Genomic DNA, 19,478 nt, shown 5'->3' with positions numbered 1-19,478 from the left:
AGCATCATGAAACTGCCATATCGACTTCTTTCGAATTGTAAAGATAAACGCAAGGGGACTAAGATGATACGCTGCATCGAAGTATAAGGCTTGAAATATTTTTTCCTATGTAAATACATTTATTTGCTATCGCAACTGCATAATAGCGGAATGCTTTTTTGGAAAGGCCAATATTCCAAGACAGCTTTTAAAAACCCCCAACAGGTTTGGTTGCTGTTCCTTTCAGACTTTATAGTGGGCACTGAATTTTGATACGTGGTTCTTCATTCGGTTGAAAAGGACGGCTCTACCGAGACCAGGCGGAGACAATAACACGGAATCTCTGGAAATTGGTCGCAAGCTCCGAATGAGGGAAATGTCCTCTTACCTCCTACTCTGAGGTGAGGGGCCTCTGAGGAGGAGGATGAAAGCATTTATCATTTGGTACTGTCTGATGATTCTGCAATCACCTGAAAATTAATTTTGACGGGGGCATCTTCTCCTTGACTTTCTCAACCCATTGGGGGGCCAATGGATTCCTGCTAAGGAGTGCTCTGTGACTCAAGGAACTCTGCTAGAGTCAACTTTGCCCAGGTTTCCCCTCTGCCAATTCACAGCCGTTTTAAATACATATATATATATATATATAAGGTCACCATCCCGCCCATTAGAGGTCAAGTCCATTTTAATTCACGCCAATAAACCATTCAACACTTTTTCCACACCCCTTTCCCCGTGCCCTCGATCCGGAACTACAGAACCGTTCTGCACTGGGTAATAAATGCTTGGGTCGCCTCTATTTAGGAATTTCAAAACGAATCGCTTTGCCGACGACTGCAGGAGGGCGGGCGGGTTGAATCTTCCCCTGAGTGCGCAATGTCAAGCTGAGCAAAAAGTCACCCACCGACTTGGCGGCGCCGACGACGGCGCGGTCTGGTTTGATTTAGATTAGCGGAGCGACCGCGTCGCCGTTAGGACAGCATCGTTTAAGAGTCTGCTCGCGGGACGTCCCTTCGAGTCTCAATCCACAACTTCTCCTAATAATAACAACGGCATTTGTTAAGCGCTTACTATGTGCAGAGCACCGTTCTAAGCGCTGGATACGAGGTGATCAAGTCGTCCCACGCGGGGCTGACGGTCTTAATCCCCATTTTACAGATGAGGTAACAGGCTCAGAGAAGTTTCATCCCCCGAACGAACCAAGGCACGGAGCAATTTAGAAACTCACGCTCTTTCTTTTCCCCCCCTTTGGCAGAGGCGCCTAGGAGGAGACTCTCTCAGAAGACGGAGGCCGGTTTGGGGAGGAAAGATCATTCCGCGCCCCCGGGAATTTCCCAGCTCATCGGCGGACACCTACAACATGCTTCAGCGGAGGAGGCGGCACTGCTGCTTTGCCAAGATGACCTGGAACGCCAAGCGATCGCTGTTCCGGACGCACCTCATCGGCCTGCTCTCCCTCGTTGTCCTCTTCGCCACGTTTCTGTTCTTTCACCACCACGACTGGCTGCCGGGGCGGGCGGGATTTAAGGAAAACCCCGTGGCCTACACCACGCGGGGGTTCCGGTCCACCAGGAGCGACGCGAACCACAGCTCGCTGCGGAGCATCTGGAAGGAGGCGGCGGCTCCTCAGACGCCGCGGGCCCAGGCGGCCGGCGGCTCCAACCGCAGCGAGCCGTCCGCCCCGGGGGTGACCGGGCTGGAGAACACGCTCGGCGCCAACGGGAGCCTTTACGACGCCGGCCGGCCCGGCCCGCCCCACTTCAGGTACATCATAAACGAGCCCGCGAAATGCCGGGAAAAGAGCCCTTTCCTCATCCTGCTCATCGCCGCCGAGCCCGGCCAGGTCGAGGCGCGGCAGGCGATCCGGCAGACGTGGGGCAACGAGAGCCTGGCCCCCGGCGTCCAGATTGCCCGCGTCTTCCTGCTGGGCTTCAGCGCCAAGTTAAGCGGCCACCTCCAGCGGGCCATCCGGGAGGAGAGCAGACACCACCACGACATCGTCCAGCAGGAATACCTGGACACCTACTACAACCTGACCATTAAGACCCTCATGGGGATGAACTGGGTGGCGACCTACTGCCCCCGCATCCCGTACGTCATGAAGACCGACAGCGACATGTTCGTGAACACGGAGTACCTGATACACAAACTGCTGAAGCCGGACCTGCCCCCGAGGCGCAACTACTTTACCGGCTACCTGATGAGGGGGTACGCGCCCAATCGCAACAAGGACAGCAAGTGGTACATGCCGCCGGACCTCTATCCCAGCGAGCGCTATCCGGTCTTCTGTTCCGGGACGGGTTACGTGTTTTCGGGAGACCTGGCCGCTAAGATCTTCCGCGTCTCCCTGGGCATCAGGCGCTTGCACCTGGAGGACGTATACGTGGGCATATGCCTCGCCAAGCTGAGGATCGACCCCGTGCCCCCCCCCAATGAGTTTGTCTTCAATCACTGGCGGGTTTCTTACTCGAGTTGTAAATACAGCCACCTGATTACCTCCCATCAGTTCCAGCCTAGCGAACTGATCAAATACTGGAACCACTTACGGCAAAATAAGCACAACGCCTGTGCCAATGCGGCAAAAGAAAAGGCGGGCAGATACCGTCACCGCAGGCTGCACTGAGGAGGACCCGGGATTCCACGTGCGGTTTGTAGACGGGGCCGAAGGCACGGACGGGGAAAGGCGAGGGGGCTCGACGGGACGCTCTTTAGTTAGGCCCCGTCGCGTTACAGAGTTCAAAATTATTTTTTTAATTTCTGAAGGGTAGGATTCTTAAGACAGAGTGTTACACTATCACCCAAATATTTCCCAAACCACTTGGAGAAGGGGAGAATATGCAAAGATGGGGCGTGGTAATGTGCAATAATGAGCACGAACACTTTGGGGTTGTGGGGGGGGGATTACGGAACTGTTCGGGGATGTGCGATGTTACGGAACCATACTTTTCAAACAAATCTTACTTTGAAAAATGAAGCCTGAGTCAAAAGAAACTGTCCTTCTGAATCAATGTTTTCCACTTAGCTAAATAAAGTAGCTGTAAATAATAATCATAATAAAAAAATCTACAACTTGTTTTAGGAAAACTTTGTAACTGTAAAAAAAAAAAAAAAAATAGTTTCTCTGGACCTGAATACACTACCATGTTTTCGCAGCGCTATTCCATGCAATAACATTTAGCTGTTATTCCACAAAGGCATTTTTACAAACTTAGATGCTTCACTAATGCGTTCCTTGCCGAAGTCCAGCTAGTTAGTGATCGACTCACTCGACTTGGGAGGAAAGCACTCGGTTTTCGTTTTTAGAAAAATACTCCCGTGCATCTGAGGGGGACCTATTTGGCCTGTACGGATCGGTGGGGGTAGAATGCGAACATTCCCGTGTCTCAGGCTAAAACTAAACAGATACAGCTAAACGTTTCCAGGTTTCTATTTCCTATACCATACTGGGGCAACTCGAACGTTCACTTCATGATCTGTTTACTTAGGTGGGCCGTTGCACACTCTCCTTCACGGGGCCGCCTCCTAGCAGAAAGCGAGCCGTCCTCTAAGGATTGCTCATACTTATGTTCTCCAGCCAAAAAGGGTAGGTTGAGGAAAGAGGCGCAAACTACTGAAAGGGGCGATGAGGGCACGAGCAGCTTCAAAACATCGGCCGACTGCGTGTCAGCCAAGGTGCGGCACGTGGGAAGTTCGTTTCCCGACAGCGGGCCCGCACGCGCTGGCGCTTAATCATTCGACCGTGTTGTTTCTGGTGGGCTGCCGAGCTGACGGGCCCGAGACTTGGAACTGACGGGACAAGAAACGCTCGACGTTCTCAACGGGGGACATTTTGGAGGAAAATAGAAGTTCAGATGTCAGATAAACGTTTCATCCATGAACAATGTGAACGATGCACTTTTATCCAGTTTTAATAATAAAACGTTTAATGTACACAAAACGGCAAAAACGTTGTGGAATGTCTAACGCAAAACAGCGTTCCCTCGAGAGGTTTGTATGGTTCGACCACAAATTTGAAAATGCAGACTAACTACAGGCTGCCCCTTTCGAAAAGTTCAGGTTTGGGTGGTTTGCACCTTCTTCGCCCGCTCCCCCCGAAAAAAGAAACAAAATTCCTGTTCTACACATTCCATCTGGGGGGGGGGAGGAGAGGTCACAATTATTTTGACCTAGTCCCATTTCATTTCAGGCATCAAATTTCACACAATTTCTAGAGTCCCTGGCAATATCATCTTGGCACCGACTTTGTGGCTGGAGGTGGATCCAAAGCGGATCACGGGAGTAAATGATAGGGAGGTTCCGTTTCCAGAAAGTTGGCCGGTACAGCATCCTTTTGTACTACCTTTCCATTATCCTCAATCTAACCAATCTATTCCCTGGTCAACTCTACAGGAATCCAGTAGCGCCAAATCGTATGAAGCAGAAAAAGGCACTACAGAGCACGCCTCGAGACTGTAAGCTCCTTGTGGGCAGGGAGTGTGTCTGACAATTCACTTATATTGTACTCTCCCTGGCGCTTAGTACAGCGCCCTGCATACAGTAAGCGCTCAATAAATACGGTTAACTGAAGGATTCCGGATCGTACTTCCACAACGCTTACCTACTACTTACCTCCTGAAATAACTGGAAGGAGAAATCGCCTTTAAACTGAAACAAGGTTTCCGTACCTGCTGACGAACCCACCGGAATGATACCTCACACGAATTGGGGTCTAAGCGTGCCGACTTCTCCAGGTTTTCTAAGAGGTTTGGACTCTCCTCCTTCTGGCCCTCGGCGCCCGGAGCTGGAAAACGTTACCAGTCTGGTAGCTTTCAAAGAGCGTGGCGCGGCATGGCAAGAGAAAGGCCGCAGGGCCTCAGGCATGGCAGGGTCTCGGGGTAAACTGCCTACCCTTACCAAGAGAGCTGGAGGGGATCTGCTTCTATCCACGCTCCCAGAACCTAGCTCCCGCTTCAATTTTTCCGGGCACGCACCTAGCCTCAGCAGAGGATTGAAGCCAAATCCCCGGCGGCAACCTGGACGTTATAAACTGGGGAGATCGCATCTTAAACCGTCCCCTGAACGCGTTATAACCCTCGCAAAAAGGGACATGGAAGTACAGTGCGAGCTCAATAAATCCCGACAATCTTTTTACTAAAAGAGTTTCGGCCAAGGAACGGGACACGACGTAGTATATCTAATCACGCAGCTACAGAGTCGCACTTTAACAACTTAATTCAACTGCAACCCAGTGTGTTTTTAAATGCCTTAAGAATTTACAATGTGACTGCAAAATGGCTGATTTGGGCTTCAAATTGGTTCTGTGCACCCCTACTATGCCCCTATAAAAGGCTACCTTTGAGTATGGCTGGTGAATTGGCAGTATCACCAGAATAGGTCCCCATGACAACAGCAGCTCACCAAATATTTAAATATAGGATTTCAAAAGGCTCATTTTGCTTTGTTCTAAGTAACTCTGCGGTAACTCGTATCTACATAATGAATGAAGCTGCTAAGGAGAAACTGGTTTAACAAATGAACTGATGCCAAAAGCGGGTCATAAAATGTCAAAGAAATGATCTTAAGGAAACGTATGGCACTGATTAACTGTTTCATGCCATTTTATCCAAATCTTGTTGATTTTTTTAAAAAAATACATTAAAGGTTTTGTCTATATACATTTTCCTAGAATAATAGGGCAAAGTAACTATCTTTACATGCTATGCAAGACTGTGTATAAGTAATAATTATGACTGTCAGTGACAACCTGCTGCGGTGTAAAGCTAGTTGGATTCACACGTATGCAGAGTTATACATAGCTACACATGCATATACAAGGTATATATATACACACATATGTGTGTATACACACACACACGTATTTGTTAAGCACTTATTATTTACCAAGCTCCGTTCTAAGCACAGGGATAGATATAAGGTCATCGGGTTGGACACAGTCCCTGTTCCCCATGTCGAAGGAGAGAGTAGGATTTAATAATCCCCGTTTTACAGAGGGGGTGAGGCACAGAAAAGTTAAGTGACTTGCTCAGGATCACACAGCAGACAAGTGGCGGAGCTGGGATTATTCATTCAATCGCCTTTATTAAGCGCTTACTGTGTGCAGAGCACTGTACTAAGTGCTTGGGGCGGTACAGTACAATAATAAACCCAGATCCTCCGACTCCCATGTAGCCACGAGGCTACACCGTATATAATGAGTACTTACTCTACGCAAGACTGTACTGAGTGCCTACGAGGGAATACTGTAGTTGGACATGATCCTTGGAGAAGAAAAGTCCAAAAGCTAACCAACATCCTAGGTATGTTCATCCATATTTTATACATCAAGTCAACCTTGTAATGTGGTTGACTTGATGACTACTCGACACTTTGTTAGTCATTCCTGACTTTTCATTTACAAAGCACCAGGGCTTTGCTGTGTCCTAAGTGTTTTCAAAAAAAAAAAAAAAAATAGACAACTTATTACCTCACCAAATGGGGAACAGAGTTAGTTGTTTCAAATTTTTGAAAGCTTGGATAACTGAACAAAATTGGATCTAGCCATTTCCAAGAGATTCTTGCCCAATTTTGTACCATAGTCTGTTTTGTTCTGTCAAAACGCTCTACCCTGGATTCTGTTCGGGTGACAGGTGAGAGATAATTGGATTTCTTCTGAACCTGCTAGCATGCGATTTATGACTCTCGGCAGGTTCAAATTATTACTCTGCATCAATCATTAATAACAAACGCGCACAGCGTACGTTCTGTAACAATAATTCAAAATGTGCATTATATCCAATACTGGAAACCTGGGCGGGGGGCCGTTCAGAGAGAGTAGTTAACACCATTACTGTGGAGTTCTGACCGCATCAAAACACAATGGCTGAAAAATATTCCCATTAGTTTGGGCTCTTTACCTTGCACTGATGCCTCTAAACTCCCCTTCATGATGAGCAAGGTGAGAGAATAGTTGTGTGTACAGGAAAAAAATGATCACAACCCATGACAACGACCACCACAGCATTTTAAGGAAGACTCTTTCTTTCTCCCCGGTATTTCCCGGACCTATTCCTTCCTCTGTAACCAAACTGCTACCACCTTGGTATCGGCATTACCCTCCCTGCCGGTTTTCTCCAATCTCTCCCCAACCAAGAGGCCTTTCCAGAGAAAACCCTCATTTCCCCTCCTCCCTGTCCCTTCGGCGTCACCCCTGCGCTTGGATGAGAAGCAGCGTGACTCAGTGGAAAGAGCCCGGGTTTTGGAGTCAGAGGTCATGGGTTCAAACCCCAGCTCTGCCAATTGTCAGCTGTGTGACTTTGGGCAAGTCACTTCACTTCTCTGTGCCTCATCTGTAAAATGGGGATGAAGACTGAGCCCCCCGTGGGACAACCTGATCACCTTGTAACCTCCCAGCACTTAGAACAGTGCTTTGCACGTAGTAAGCGCTTAATAAATGCCATCAGTAGTAGTCGTAGTAGTAGTAGTAGTAGTAGTAGTAGTAGTAGTAGTACCCTTCAGAAGCCCCAGGACACTTGCACACATATCCCTGGTTTATTTTCATGTCTGTCTCCCGCTCTAGACTGTAAGCTCCTTGTGGGCAGGGGACGTGCCTATCAATTCTGTTCTTTCGTCCACTCCCAAGTGCCCAGTGTGGCCGGCGCTCTGCACTCCATGACTGCCCAATAAATATGACTGATTATGTTGCCAATTTGTACTTCCCGAGCGCTTAGTACAGTGCTCTGCACACAGTAAGCGCTCAATAAATACGATTGATGATGATGACTGATTGAGAGGTTTCATTCCTCCCTGCTCACCTCCTCACTGTAACCCCACTCCGGTCCCTTGGGCAGTCGGGAGAGCAGAGTCACTGGCCCCGAGGGGCCCGGGCGACTTTTCCAGAGTCGGCTCGGTCCAGGCATAAAGTGGGTCTCACAGACGCCAGAGCCTTTGCTTTTTGCAGGGTCATTTTCAGGGAGGCAACAGCGCTAACCGAGACGTCCTTGCAAGTGCGTTTTTTTGTTTCTTCCGTTTACGTATTCGCACATCTCCAAAATTCAGTTCCTCAAAACACTCCTCATCTCGCTTCTCTCCTTCTACAACCCAGCCCGCAAACTTCGCTCACCTAGTGCTAACGTCCTCACTGTGCCTCTGCACACAGTAAGCGCTCAATAAATACAATTGATTGATTGATTGATCTCATCTGACTCGCCACCAACCCCTAGCTCCCATCCTGCCTCTAACCTGGAACTCCCTTCCTCCTCTAATCCGACAGACAACCACTGTCCCCCATTTCAAAGCCTTACTGAAAGCACACCTCCTCCTAGAGGGCTTCCCAGCCCAAGACCCGCTTTTCCTCATCTCCCACTCCCTTCTGTGTCGCTCTGACTTGCTCCCTTTGCTCTTCCTGTCTCCCAGCCCTAAAGCACTTTTTGCAATTTTATTTGTATTGATGTCTGTCTCCCCCCGACCCAAGACTGTGAGCTCACTGTGGGCGGGGAATGTTATTGTTTACTGTACTTTCCCAAGCAATTAGTACAGTGCTATGCACACAGTAGCGCTCAATAAATACCAACTGAATGAACAGGCCTCCTGATGATGTGAAGTAGAAAAACTCGTGCCTGGTATTATGGGCACTGACTATATGGTTAAGAAACCCTCATGACTCACCCTAAGAGGAAAATGCCTACCAGTAAAGTGAAGAAAATAGAGCACCTGGGAAACTATTAGAAATTCAGGGGGAAAAGCATCTAGCTTAGATTTCTTCTTGCCATCTCAATATAGTTTCCTGAAGAGCAAATTACTCCCACCTGTTAACACACTGCAAAACCTTGTTGTAAATCAGTAGGGTGGCCCAGGTTCCGACAAAATCACTACATCCCTCGGCTCTTGGAAAACTGCCTTTTTAGTGAAAATGCCAGGTACTCGAGTGTCTCCGTATACGAGAAACCTCAGACAATAAAAATTCAACCACAAAAAGGAATGAGTGAGTGAAACCGTGTCCTCGATATCTTGCCGGTGGGAAAATGCATATTCCTGCACTGAATGAGACAAGACTACGTGCAAGGCTCACTGTCTTGACTGCGGTTACCACTGCATTCAACATTCTTAAATCAATCAATCGTATTTATTGAGCGCTTACTGTGTGCAGAGCACTGTACTAAGCGCTTGGGAAGTACAAGATGGCAACATATAGACAATCCCTACCTATCCTGCTGACTCACAAATGAACCCGATTTCACACAATATAACCCAATACTAACTGCGACGTTATAATATACGGTGGTGCAGAATAATTAGCTAAGATAGAACTGGTAGTCATGTTTATTCAGTGCTTACTGTGTGCAAAGCGCTGGGCTGAGCGCTGGAAGAAAAACACGGGTGGGACAGTCCGTGTCCCTCTTGAGGCTTGCAAACTACACACTAAATTATTCTAAATGAACCGCCCTAGAAACCATCAGCGGTGAAAGCCCTCTATAACTGTAATGTGCTCAGTTGGTGCTCCCACTAAATGCAAATGCCAGTTGTTTTACTGTCATCGCTCCAAGTCCACCAAAGCATCAACTGCTACAGACATAAAATCCGGCTTCGGACAGCCGTCGAAAGGCCGACGTCCCACCGGATCGCTCAAGAACTTCAAAATGGGGTGTTTTGGCTTTTAGAATAAAAGGAACCGCCTAGGGACGCGCGCCTCTGAGAAACGGAGCGGCGGGCTCTCTGGGTTCACCCTGGTGTACGGAGTATTTTCTTTTCCATGACTGGGACTCGGGACTGGGGCTCAGGCCTACACAAATCCTTGTGGGGAGTTGGGGCTGGGTGACTGGAATAAGGAGGCCACGGCTCCCTATATCATCATCAATCGTATTTATTGAGTGCTTACTGTGTGCAGACTGCCTTACGGACAGCAGGCTGCACCTACGCCAGCTTCTAGAATGCAAGGGCGGCGTTCCTACAAAATCCCCTCACGGAGAAAAGCGCGTGCTCTACAAGTCACCCCCTCTGATGCCGCCCACTGGCACCCAAACCATTCCTTCACACACAGAAGACAGCCATATCCAAACGGGATCCACTTAGAAGGGGGCAGGGAGGGCGAGGCGGGGAGAGGGGGCCTGTTCCCCCGGCAATGCTCCAGCTCAAACTCGTCCTGAAAACACGTGGGACACAACTGCGGACGTAGCCTTAAAAATGGCTTGCGGTACGTGAGTCCATTCCGTTTAAGAACATATCTTGCAATCCTCGTCAGACCTATTTCTAACGAAGCAGCCCGACCTACTTAACGCCCAAGTTTTTCCCAAGCTACACAACCCTCCTGAACACTCGGCACCTCCCAAAACTGGATCCTGATTGCTTCCCCCCCATCCCAGAATGGGTCATCCCAAAAGTCATTATGAATATAAACCCGTATTAGCATTTTACATTCCCAACTTCTTCATCGCTTTCTTATTCATCTATTCATTCCTCCCTACTACCGGCTCAATCTCAACCTCCTCCCCTGCTCGGATTATTTTCTAAATAACCGAATTTCCCATCAGTCACCCCATCAGACTATTAGCTCCATGAGGGCATGGGCTGTGTCTCTAACATCAACGTGCTGGCCGACATGCGTAGTAGAGCAGTAAGTACTCCAAACAGTGGGTTTTAAACAGAGCACAAGTCAGGGAGTCAGAACACATGACTTAGTGGAAAGAGCCCGGGCTTTAGAGTCAGAGGTCATGGGTTCAAATCCCGGCTGCGCCACTTGTCAGCTGTGTGACTTTGGGCATGTCACTTAACTTCTCCGGGCCTCAGTTACCTGTAAAATGGGGATTAAGATTGTGAGCCCCCCGTGGGACAACCTGATCACCTTGCAACCTCCTCTCAGCGCTTAGAACAGTGCTTTGCACATAGTAAGCGCTTAACAAATACCATTATTATTATTATTCTCTGTGCCTCATCTGTAAAATGGGGATTAAAACTGTGAGCCCCACGTGGGACAACCTGATTACCCTGTATCTGCCCCGGTGCTTACAACAGTGCCTGGGACATAGTAAGCGCTTAACAAATACCATCATCATCATCATCATTATTCTAACCCCAACTCTGCCATCTGGCTGCTGGGTGTCCTTGGGCAAGTCACTTAAATTCTCTGGGCCTTAGTTCCCTCATCTGTAAAATGGGGATTAAGACTGAGAGCCCCATGTGGGACATGGACTGTTTCCAACCTGATTAGCTTGTATCTACCCCAGTAGGGTGGTGGCAATTGGGTAATAAATTACCCAATTTAGGAGAAGCAGTGTGGCTCAATGGGAAGAGCCTGGGCTTTGGAGTCAGAGGTCACGGGTTCAAATCCCAGCTCCGCCAACTGTCAGCTGTGTGACTTTGGGCAAGTCACTTAACTTCTCTGGGCCTCAGTTCCCTCATCTGGAAAATGGGGATTAAGACTGTGAGCCCCCCCGTGGGACAACCTGATCAGCTTGTAACCTCCCCAGCGCTTAGAACAGTGCTTTGCGCATAGTAAGCGCTTAATAAATGCCATTATTAATTAATTAATTAAGTACCATGGGGGGCGGGGGGGGATGACACACTACTGATAATAACAACGATGGAAACCCAGAAGCAGCAGGGTACCCAAAGATCTGAAGCCCAGCAAAGGCTTTCTCTTGTTGCGGCCGCTCTTTGCTCTAATGGAATAAAGACTTGACTGGGCTTCAGGAAATATATCTATATATATTTGGCTCAGTGGAAATGGGCACGGGCTTTGGAGTCAGGGGTCATGGGTTCAAACCCCAGCTCCGCCAATTGTCAGCTGTGTGACTTCGGGCAAGTCACTTAACTTCTCTGTGCCTCAGTTACCTCATCTGTAAAATGGGGACTAAGACTGTGAGCCCCACGTGGGACAACCTGATCACCTTGTAACCTCCCCAGCGCTTAGAACAGTGCTTTGCACATAGTAAGCGCTTAATAAATGCCATTATTATTATTATTATTATTATTATTATTATGTGGAGGGGCAGTGAGGACAGAATGTGAAGTCTCTAAAAATAGCTGAAAATGTCAATGTAATGTCAGACTGCAGGCCACCCTAACACTCCTGGGCGATGGCTCCCTGGATCATTAAAAAAAGAAATGTTGAAAACTCTGATCCAGAAGCAGGTTACCAATTAGTCTGAGCCTTTTATACAATGACTTAATTTATTATATTTATATAATATACAAATAATATATCTTAATGTAGTGTGTCGTACATTGTATGCTTATATAATATAAATATATCAAATAATATATATTCTACTTAAGACACTGACGTGAGGCATATCTACCAAGGAAGAGGACACTTTTACAAGATTACTGCCTTGGACTTTCGGTGGGGATGTCCGATCCAACCGCCCTGTGACTCTATCACGAAGCTTAAAGACACAGTGTTTGACACAAAAAAAGCGCTCAATTAATATAAATGAATGAATCGGGTGTGCTCAAAGAGTAGATGATATATGCCAACATTAACAATCCCATATATTAATGGAGTTTCAGTGGTGCGGCGTATCGAGATAGCAAGGAGCTTTCACAACGACCTCTATTTCTTGAACAAAAACTCAAGAGATGGTCTAGGTGACTTACATCTCCCCAGAAAGAACAGGTCTTCTGACCATTTCAAATTCCAGAATACCATCCTGGAAATTGAAATAAGCAGATGCTAATATACTGCGAGAACAGTTCATCATACTTTGAGGTTACATGAGGGACCAGTTAACACTCACAGAGAAACATGGGAAGCAGGAAAGACAAGAAGAACACCACTAAAAGAAACATCCACCAAGAAAAAGACCTGGAAAAGAAATTGAGACCTAGAATTAACGTCCAAATAAGGGGGCGGGAGGCGGGAAGACTAGAAAAGATTAGAAACAAAAAGAAAACATGAAGTGCTATGGTCTACATTAACGAGGTTTATAATCTTAAATTTACGGTTGGGTCCCTAATTTCTGGGAAACAAACTTAATTTCAGGCACGACACAACAGAGTAGTTTAATAGTCAGGCACTCAGTATAAAAAAGGAGCAGCTCCTCCGTTACTCCAAAAAACTTACCATCTAAAAATCCATTTCTGCTCACAGTGCTTCCTCACCTAATTCCCCCTTCTCCCTGGGCTATAACATCCCACCAGTCACTTTCAGAAGTTGCATGTCTATTGATTTATTCCACCTATTCATTCATTTTTTGCATACTTTGGCTGCAGGAATAACATTTAAGCTTTTCTTTTGAATACCTTTGTGTCTGACTCCCCCCATCTGACTATAACAGCCTCACGGATAGAGACTACCTCTGCGTCTTCTGTTGGCCCAAGAATCTAAAAGACAGTGCACTGCACACAACAGGTACTTAATACACACTAACGGATGGCTCAAAAGTTTGACTTTTGCCTATTACCTTTGGGACGACTGAAAATTATTGGAAGGCACTTTTGAAATCCTAAACGGGGAAGAACTGAATGGCCACCTTCCCTTTTTAAGACAGTTGGTGTTTTTATGATATTGAGTACACTGAGCAACGGGATTGAGGGAACAAAGAGAGAGAAGGGCATAATAAAGCCCGCTCCGTGATAAATCGGCAGAAACAATGGTCTATTCAGAAGTCACGAGTACTGTTGCACTAAACCATTCGCTGGCTAGAAACTTTCACTTTTAATTTATTCATATTAACATTATGGCATATTAAGTTTTGATCATGGATTACTGATTAAAGGATGATGGACATCTATTAAAACGAATCCTTTGAGCCTTCCCCCCCCTCATAAAATGGTCAGCGTTAGATATGAAGTCAGGACTCAGCCAAGAGGAGAAACATCATCCCAATAAAGAACCTAAGAAATCAGGCTGACCTGGAAAGTTTTGGAAAACAGGTAAAGATCATAAAATACTGTACGGGAGTACGAGTAAACTCCATATCATGTAGATTAATATGGAATCAATGGAGCCTGGAGGACTTTGTTCTTAAGACACCACTACTACCACCGTTACTAATTAAAAATAATGGAATTAAAGCGCTTACTGTGTGCTACGCACTGTACTAAGCTCTGAGATAGGTCAGACACAGTCACACAGTCCAACATGTCACACAGTCACAGTGTATGGGGCAGGGAGAGTGGATATTTAATCCCCATTTATCAGGTGAGTTCATTGAGGCGTAGATAAATTAAAAGATTTAAGGGTCACAGAGCAGGCAAGTGGTAAAGACGGAAATAAAACCCAAGTTGCCCGACACCCGGGCCCCTGAGTGCTCCTTCCACACTGCTTCCCCTGGTGGAATAATAATAACAATATTAATAATTATTGTTATTATTATTATTTTTGCGCTACACGCATTTCTCTGTGGGCCTCTGAATCTGATTTATTTTTGTCGGTCTCTGCCTCCTTCTGAACATGGTTCTCCCCTTTGGCATCTGCTTATGTCTCTGCAGTTTTGTGTACCTCATTTTCCTCGTGTTTGTCTTTTAATCTCACGGGACAGGAGAAGCACTGCCTTCCGTCTCTAGCTGTTCTAAAAAGGATGGACAGTTTGCAAATTTTACAGAATTAAAGATTAGTTGGTGATAATACATGGGACACAGCAGGGCCCAGTGGATACAGCATGGGCCTGAGGGTCAGGGGGACCTGGGTTCTAATCCTGGCTCCGTTGCGCATCTGCTGCGTGACCTTGGGCAAGTCACAACTTCTCAGTGCCTCAGTTATCTGGAAAATGGAGATAAAGACTGGGAGCCCCACGTGGGACCGGGACTGTGTCCAACGTGATTGCCTTGTATCTACCCCGGCAATTAGTGTGGTGCCTGGCAGATCCTAAGAAATGCCATTTTTTAAAACATGCATAAAGTACCTGCTCTGAGTCGGGGAATGGCATCTAGGACTCGTTTGTAAATAAACTGCAATGTAGGTATCGCTCACGTTTTCTCGCTCTAGCCTCCCGAAGAATTGCACTAATTGATGAGTCGATTGACAAGCACGTGTCTGGTGGTCCAAGGGAAAGAAAGTAACAAGGCTGCGAAGGGGGGCCCGTGGACAGCCGCAGCTGGGGAGCTGAACCCCCATTCTGCAGGAGCCTCAGCCGGCAAGGGCCTTATCGCCGGAGTTAAAACTGCAAGCGCAAAAAAGAAGGCTCCAAACAGGCTAGCAGGGAAAAAAAAGCCCCTTCATTAAGCCAGTCAGAAGATTGCACTTACTGAGCGCTCACTTATTGAGCACTGCACTAAGCACATGGGAGAGTACAATATAACCGACATGTTCCCTGCCCACAACAAACTCCCGGTCTAGCCCTCTCTCACCCAGCCTTCCCATCTGTATGGAACCGATTACAAGCGCTAATCGGGGGGTCCCTGTACTGCTGAAAACACTTAAAACAGTTTTGGGCAATGAGCATTAATTTCAAGGCACCTTCTGGGGGGCAATTATTCGCCTTAAAAGCAAAACATCCTTAGCATCGGTGATGTTTGCTGGTTATATGGCGTGGGATCTGTGGTGGCTTTTGGGGGAAGAACTAGTTGCCTTTTAATAGTCCGTTAGCTTCCTTCTGGTAGTAGATTCCCAGTAGCCTTAGGCCACACCCAAGCTCTGGAAAAACATGAAGCAGCTCAAAATAGGGCAAACCTAACTATGTACAATGAAGCAAAGATAGTGTGGGCAAACAGAAATCCTGTGAAAATAAAAGCTAAAAAATTGAGGTTTATCTGTAAACCCAAAGAAGTTTCAAAAATAAAAGCAATGCCATTAGCGATACTCTGATCAAAGTGTATGAGGTTAGTTTATTAAGGCGTACTAGGGCTTATTTGCCCACACTGACGTCCCAGTCCTGATTACAACACAATATTAACTAAAATCACCAGGTATTCCCTGAACAAAAGTTGACGGAAAGGCAGATTACTGGTGGGGATATGTGAGGAGTTCACCAAACGCAGTCAACAACAACAACAACAAAATACTCCAATTTAAAACTCTTTCCTAGATACTGCTTTTTCAATATAAAGATATCCGCCCTAAAGCAAAAGGACCTCATAATATACCTGTTACTACTAATAATAATAATTACCATTTTGTGATTATCTCAAAGGCCAGCTTATTCTCTTATTCATCACACATTACCAAGCGTCGTGACATACACAGCTCGGTCTGCCATTACTTCCCCCACTTAATTCAAAATATTCTATTACTCAAGTTATTCAACTCACAAATCACTAACACTGCAAACTGAATCCTGTCAGTCACCATTTACTTTTAGCAGTCAAATCATACCACAAATCTCTGAAGTAATAATAATAATAATAATAATAATAGTAATGTTGGTATTTGTTAAGCGCTTACTATGCGCCAAACACTGTGCTAAGAGCTGGGGTAGATACAAGGTAATCGGGTTGTCCCACGTGGGGCTCACAGTCTTCATCCCCATTTCACAGATGAGGTAACTGAGGCACAGAGAAGTTAAGTGACTTGCCCAAGGTCACACAGCTGACAAGCGGTGGAGTCGGGATTAGAACCCATGACCTCTGACTCCCAAGCCCAAGCTCTCGGCACTAAGCTACGCTGCTTCTCAGCATTTCCCGTGAAACATTTCACGTACATTTTTCCGAATCCTCTTATCTAAGCGGTCTCTTCATGGATGCTCCGATATTTTTCGATCCACAAGAATGCAATACTTTGACCTACTGTAGAAATTAGTAAAGTGTCCGTAAATATATGATGAAGCGATCTAGCCTTTGAAAGTACTTCAGTCAGTTTCAATATCCCACCACTCTCTGAATCCGATGAGGATGGTGACGACTGGAATTTTCATCAAGTGAACAAAATTAGCTAAACAAGGAATTAGGCAGTCACTGGAACCCCATCTGGATACTGCACTGTAATTTTAGTGACAGCGATTAGGAAAATAATGAAGGTATTTATTAAGCACTTTCTCTGGCAAACTGGGCTAAGGGTGGGTAGATTAAAAGAATAAAATCCCGGAAAGTGTCCCCATACCACATGGGGCTCAGTCTATGGCATATGGGTCCTTTTTCCCCCATCCTAACGATGAAAAACCTGAGAAACAGAAAAGTAAATTGACTTGTCCAAGGCCACACAGCTGGCAAGTGGCAGATTGGGATAGGAAGGCAGGCCTCCTGGCTCCTTGATGCCCTCCCTATTATAAAATGTGTATCAGACTCTAAAGACACTTTAAAAAACATGGGAACAAACAGCAGACTGTTTCCTTCAGCCCCGGTTCACAAACCTGCTGGTTCCCGCATTTCAGTTTCACGGCTAGCAACGCTAGTTCTTCGGCACCTTCTAATTTGTTGCTCACGGGCCCGGATGGTACAGTACATACTGGCATCAAAAGCAGTTGGTGAGACTGCTTTCAACCAACCCCGTACTCTGGGAACAGAACCGTAGCGCTTTCCTGAAAGCCACTGGGCTTCCAAGTTGTCTGCTATCGTTTAAGCATTAGAAGACGTGCTGCACCACAACTGGCTGTGCAAAATATATAAATTCAAAACCCATTTATTTACTTTATTTTTCCGGAATTTCAGTGACATGAACTAAAAAGGGGCCAAGAATCCATCTAATGCGCATTTTAATACACTGGGGCAACGTAAGCTTCAATGATTCGCAAACTGTAACATGTGGAGAGGAAGTGGGGAAGGAGAGGGAGAGTGAGAGAGAGAGAGATAATTAAACCAAGATAAAACAGACAATCCCTGCCTTCAGGGAGCATGTAAACCACGGAGAAGGGCAGAAAATAGTGGGGAAATAGGTGAACAGACTGGACTGATGGGCAGATGAAAAAATAAGTGCTTCAGTACAACTGACACAAGAGTGGCACACAGTGATGAGGATATGAGAAAGGGGTGGCTTAGTGTAGGAGAGAAGAAGAGCACAGGCCTGAGTGAAACAGGAGAACATTTACCGATAAGCAAGACGGAAATGGAAAGCGATGCAGTGTGGCCTGGTAGAAAGAAAGAGTAGAGGGCAGGAGTCGGGAGATCTGGATTCTAATTCTGCCTCCATCGCTTGCCTAATATGTGACAATGGGCAAGTCCCTTAACTTCTCTATATCATCTACAAAATGGGGGTTCAAATATCTGTTCTCCCTGCCTCTTGTCCTGTGAGGCTTACACAGGGCAAAGATTGTGCACAATCTGCTTAAATTATATCTACCACAGTGTTCGGTACAGTGCCCGGCACATAGTAAGCACTTAACAAATATCACTATGAGAGAGAGAGAGAGAGGGAAGTGTTGGAGGGCCTTAAAGCCACTGAGCGGTGGTTTCTGCTTTTTGCCTAGAAGGCATTTTTATACTAACCAGGGAAAAACTAGTAAAATCTCCTAACAGAAGTTTGGGCCAGAGAGGTGGTTTGGAGAGTCATCTGACCAGCCATGGAAGCTGAAGCCATAAGCCCCCTGAGAAAGTGAGTGTATGGTGAGAACAGAGGATGGGGGACAGGGGAGAGAGAGGCAGAAGAAGAGTCCGAAAAAGAGACAGAGGAGAGGCCAAGGAGAAAGGATGAAGACCGGTAAGAGTTGTGCGAGGAAAACCAAGGGTGGATAGCGTGTTCCCAAGGGTGGAAGGGAGTGGTCAAAAGCATTACGGGTGGCTGAGAGGTCAAGGAGACTTAAGACAGAGCAGAGCCTGGTTGATCTGGGAAGAGTGTGGGGGGAGAACGCCTCAATGGGATGGTCCACATGGATTTTGAAGTCTCTGAGGATCAGGGTCGCAGGGCAAATGACTGCAACGAGCAGTTGCAGAAGGAGACTAGGGGAAGAGGATGGACGGTGTGGACTTCAAACGAAAAGAAGGGAGGATATGGAAGAGGTGAGGTGGTCTGACTCCTCCCCATTTCCTCAGGAATCGAGGGAAATGGGAGCTGAGGCGAGGTCCTCTTGGGGGAACCGATATTGCCTGGGGCGAGGCAGGCTCCAGTGACGGCAGGAGGAGGAGTGAATGGGCATCTCTCCCACAGGCTAAGGATGAAGGGGAGTTTGCCCACAGAGTGAGGGACCATGGGCTGGCGTGAGAGCGAAGAGAGGAATGTGCTATGGTAGAGATGGGGTGGATCGGAGTGAGGTCCGTGTACGCATTGTTGGGGATGGGTGGGTTGGGGCGGAGGGGAGAGAGGAAAACAGAGATGTGGTGAGAGGAGGATGGGAGAGGGCACTGCAGAGTGCAGCGGAAAAAAGCTTGGTGGAGCCGAGTGCAGGTCGGGCATGGGGGAGAGATGAAATCCCACTCATTGAATTGTAAGAAACAGAGATGAAAAAGATCTCAAGAGATCAACTGGTCCAGGCTCCTGATTCATTAGCCAGAGGCAGGTAGATGGCGGGAGCCTATATGAAAGGACCCAAACATCAAAGGCCTCACAGAAAAAGACAAAGCCCACACTTTCTCTCAAGCGTGAATAAGAATCAGTCCAAATATCAGAGCACGGTCATACCTGATGCTTTCTATTTCACAGCACAGAACAGAGTATCTGCTTCGAAAATTCAAGAACACCGGCGACTTCCTGACCATATTACTCATCTCTACAATAA

At 46.8% G+C, this 19,478-nt stretch overlaps 2 protein-coding genes across 2 annotated transcripts in view; one reads left to right on the top strand and one right to left on the bottom strand.

The window, feature by feature from the left end:
- Window positions 1–3,052, top strand: part of B3GALT2 (beta-1,3-galactosyltransferase 2) — an 8,461-nt gene extending 5,409 nt beyond the window's left edge. Inside the window, exon 2 of the mRNA XM_038758426.1 lies at window positions 1,235–3,052. Within this exon, the coding sequence (XP_038614354.1) occupies window positions 1,340–2,602 (1,263 nt within the window). The 5' untranslated portion in view covers window positions 1,235–1,339 and the 3' untranslated portion in view covers window positions 2,603–3,052. The remainder of the gene's footprint in view (window positions 1–1,234) is intronic.
- Window positions 1–19,478, bottom strand: part of CDC73 (cell division cycle 73) — a 127,493-nt gene that overhangs the window by 56,455 nt on the left and 51,560 nt on the right. The gene's annotated exons all lie outside the window — the stretch shown is intronic.

This window comes from Tachyglossus aculeatus, chromosome 16 (assembly GCF_015852505.1).
Source record: "Tachyglossus aculeatus isolate mTacAcu1 chromosome 16, mTacAcu1.pri, whole genome shotgun sequence".
NCBI lineage: Eukaryota > Metazoa > Chordata > Mammalia > Monotremata > Tachyglossidae > Tachyglossus > Tachyglossus aculeatus.
This window is presented reverse-complemented; position numbering and strand designations above follow the sequence as displayed.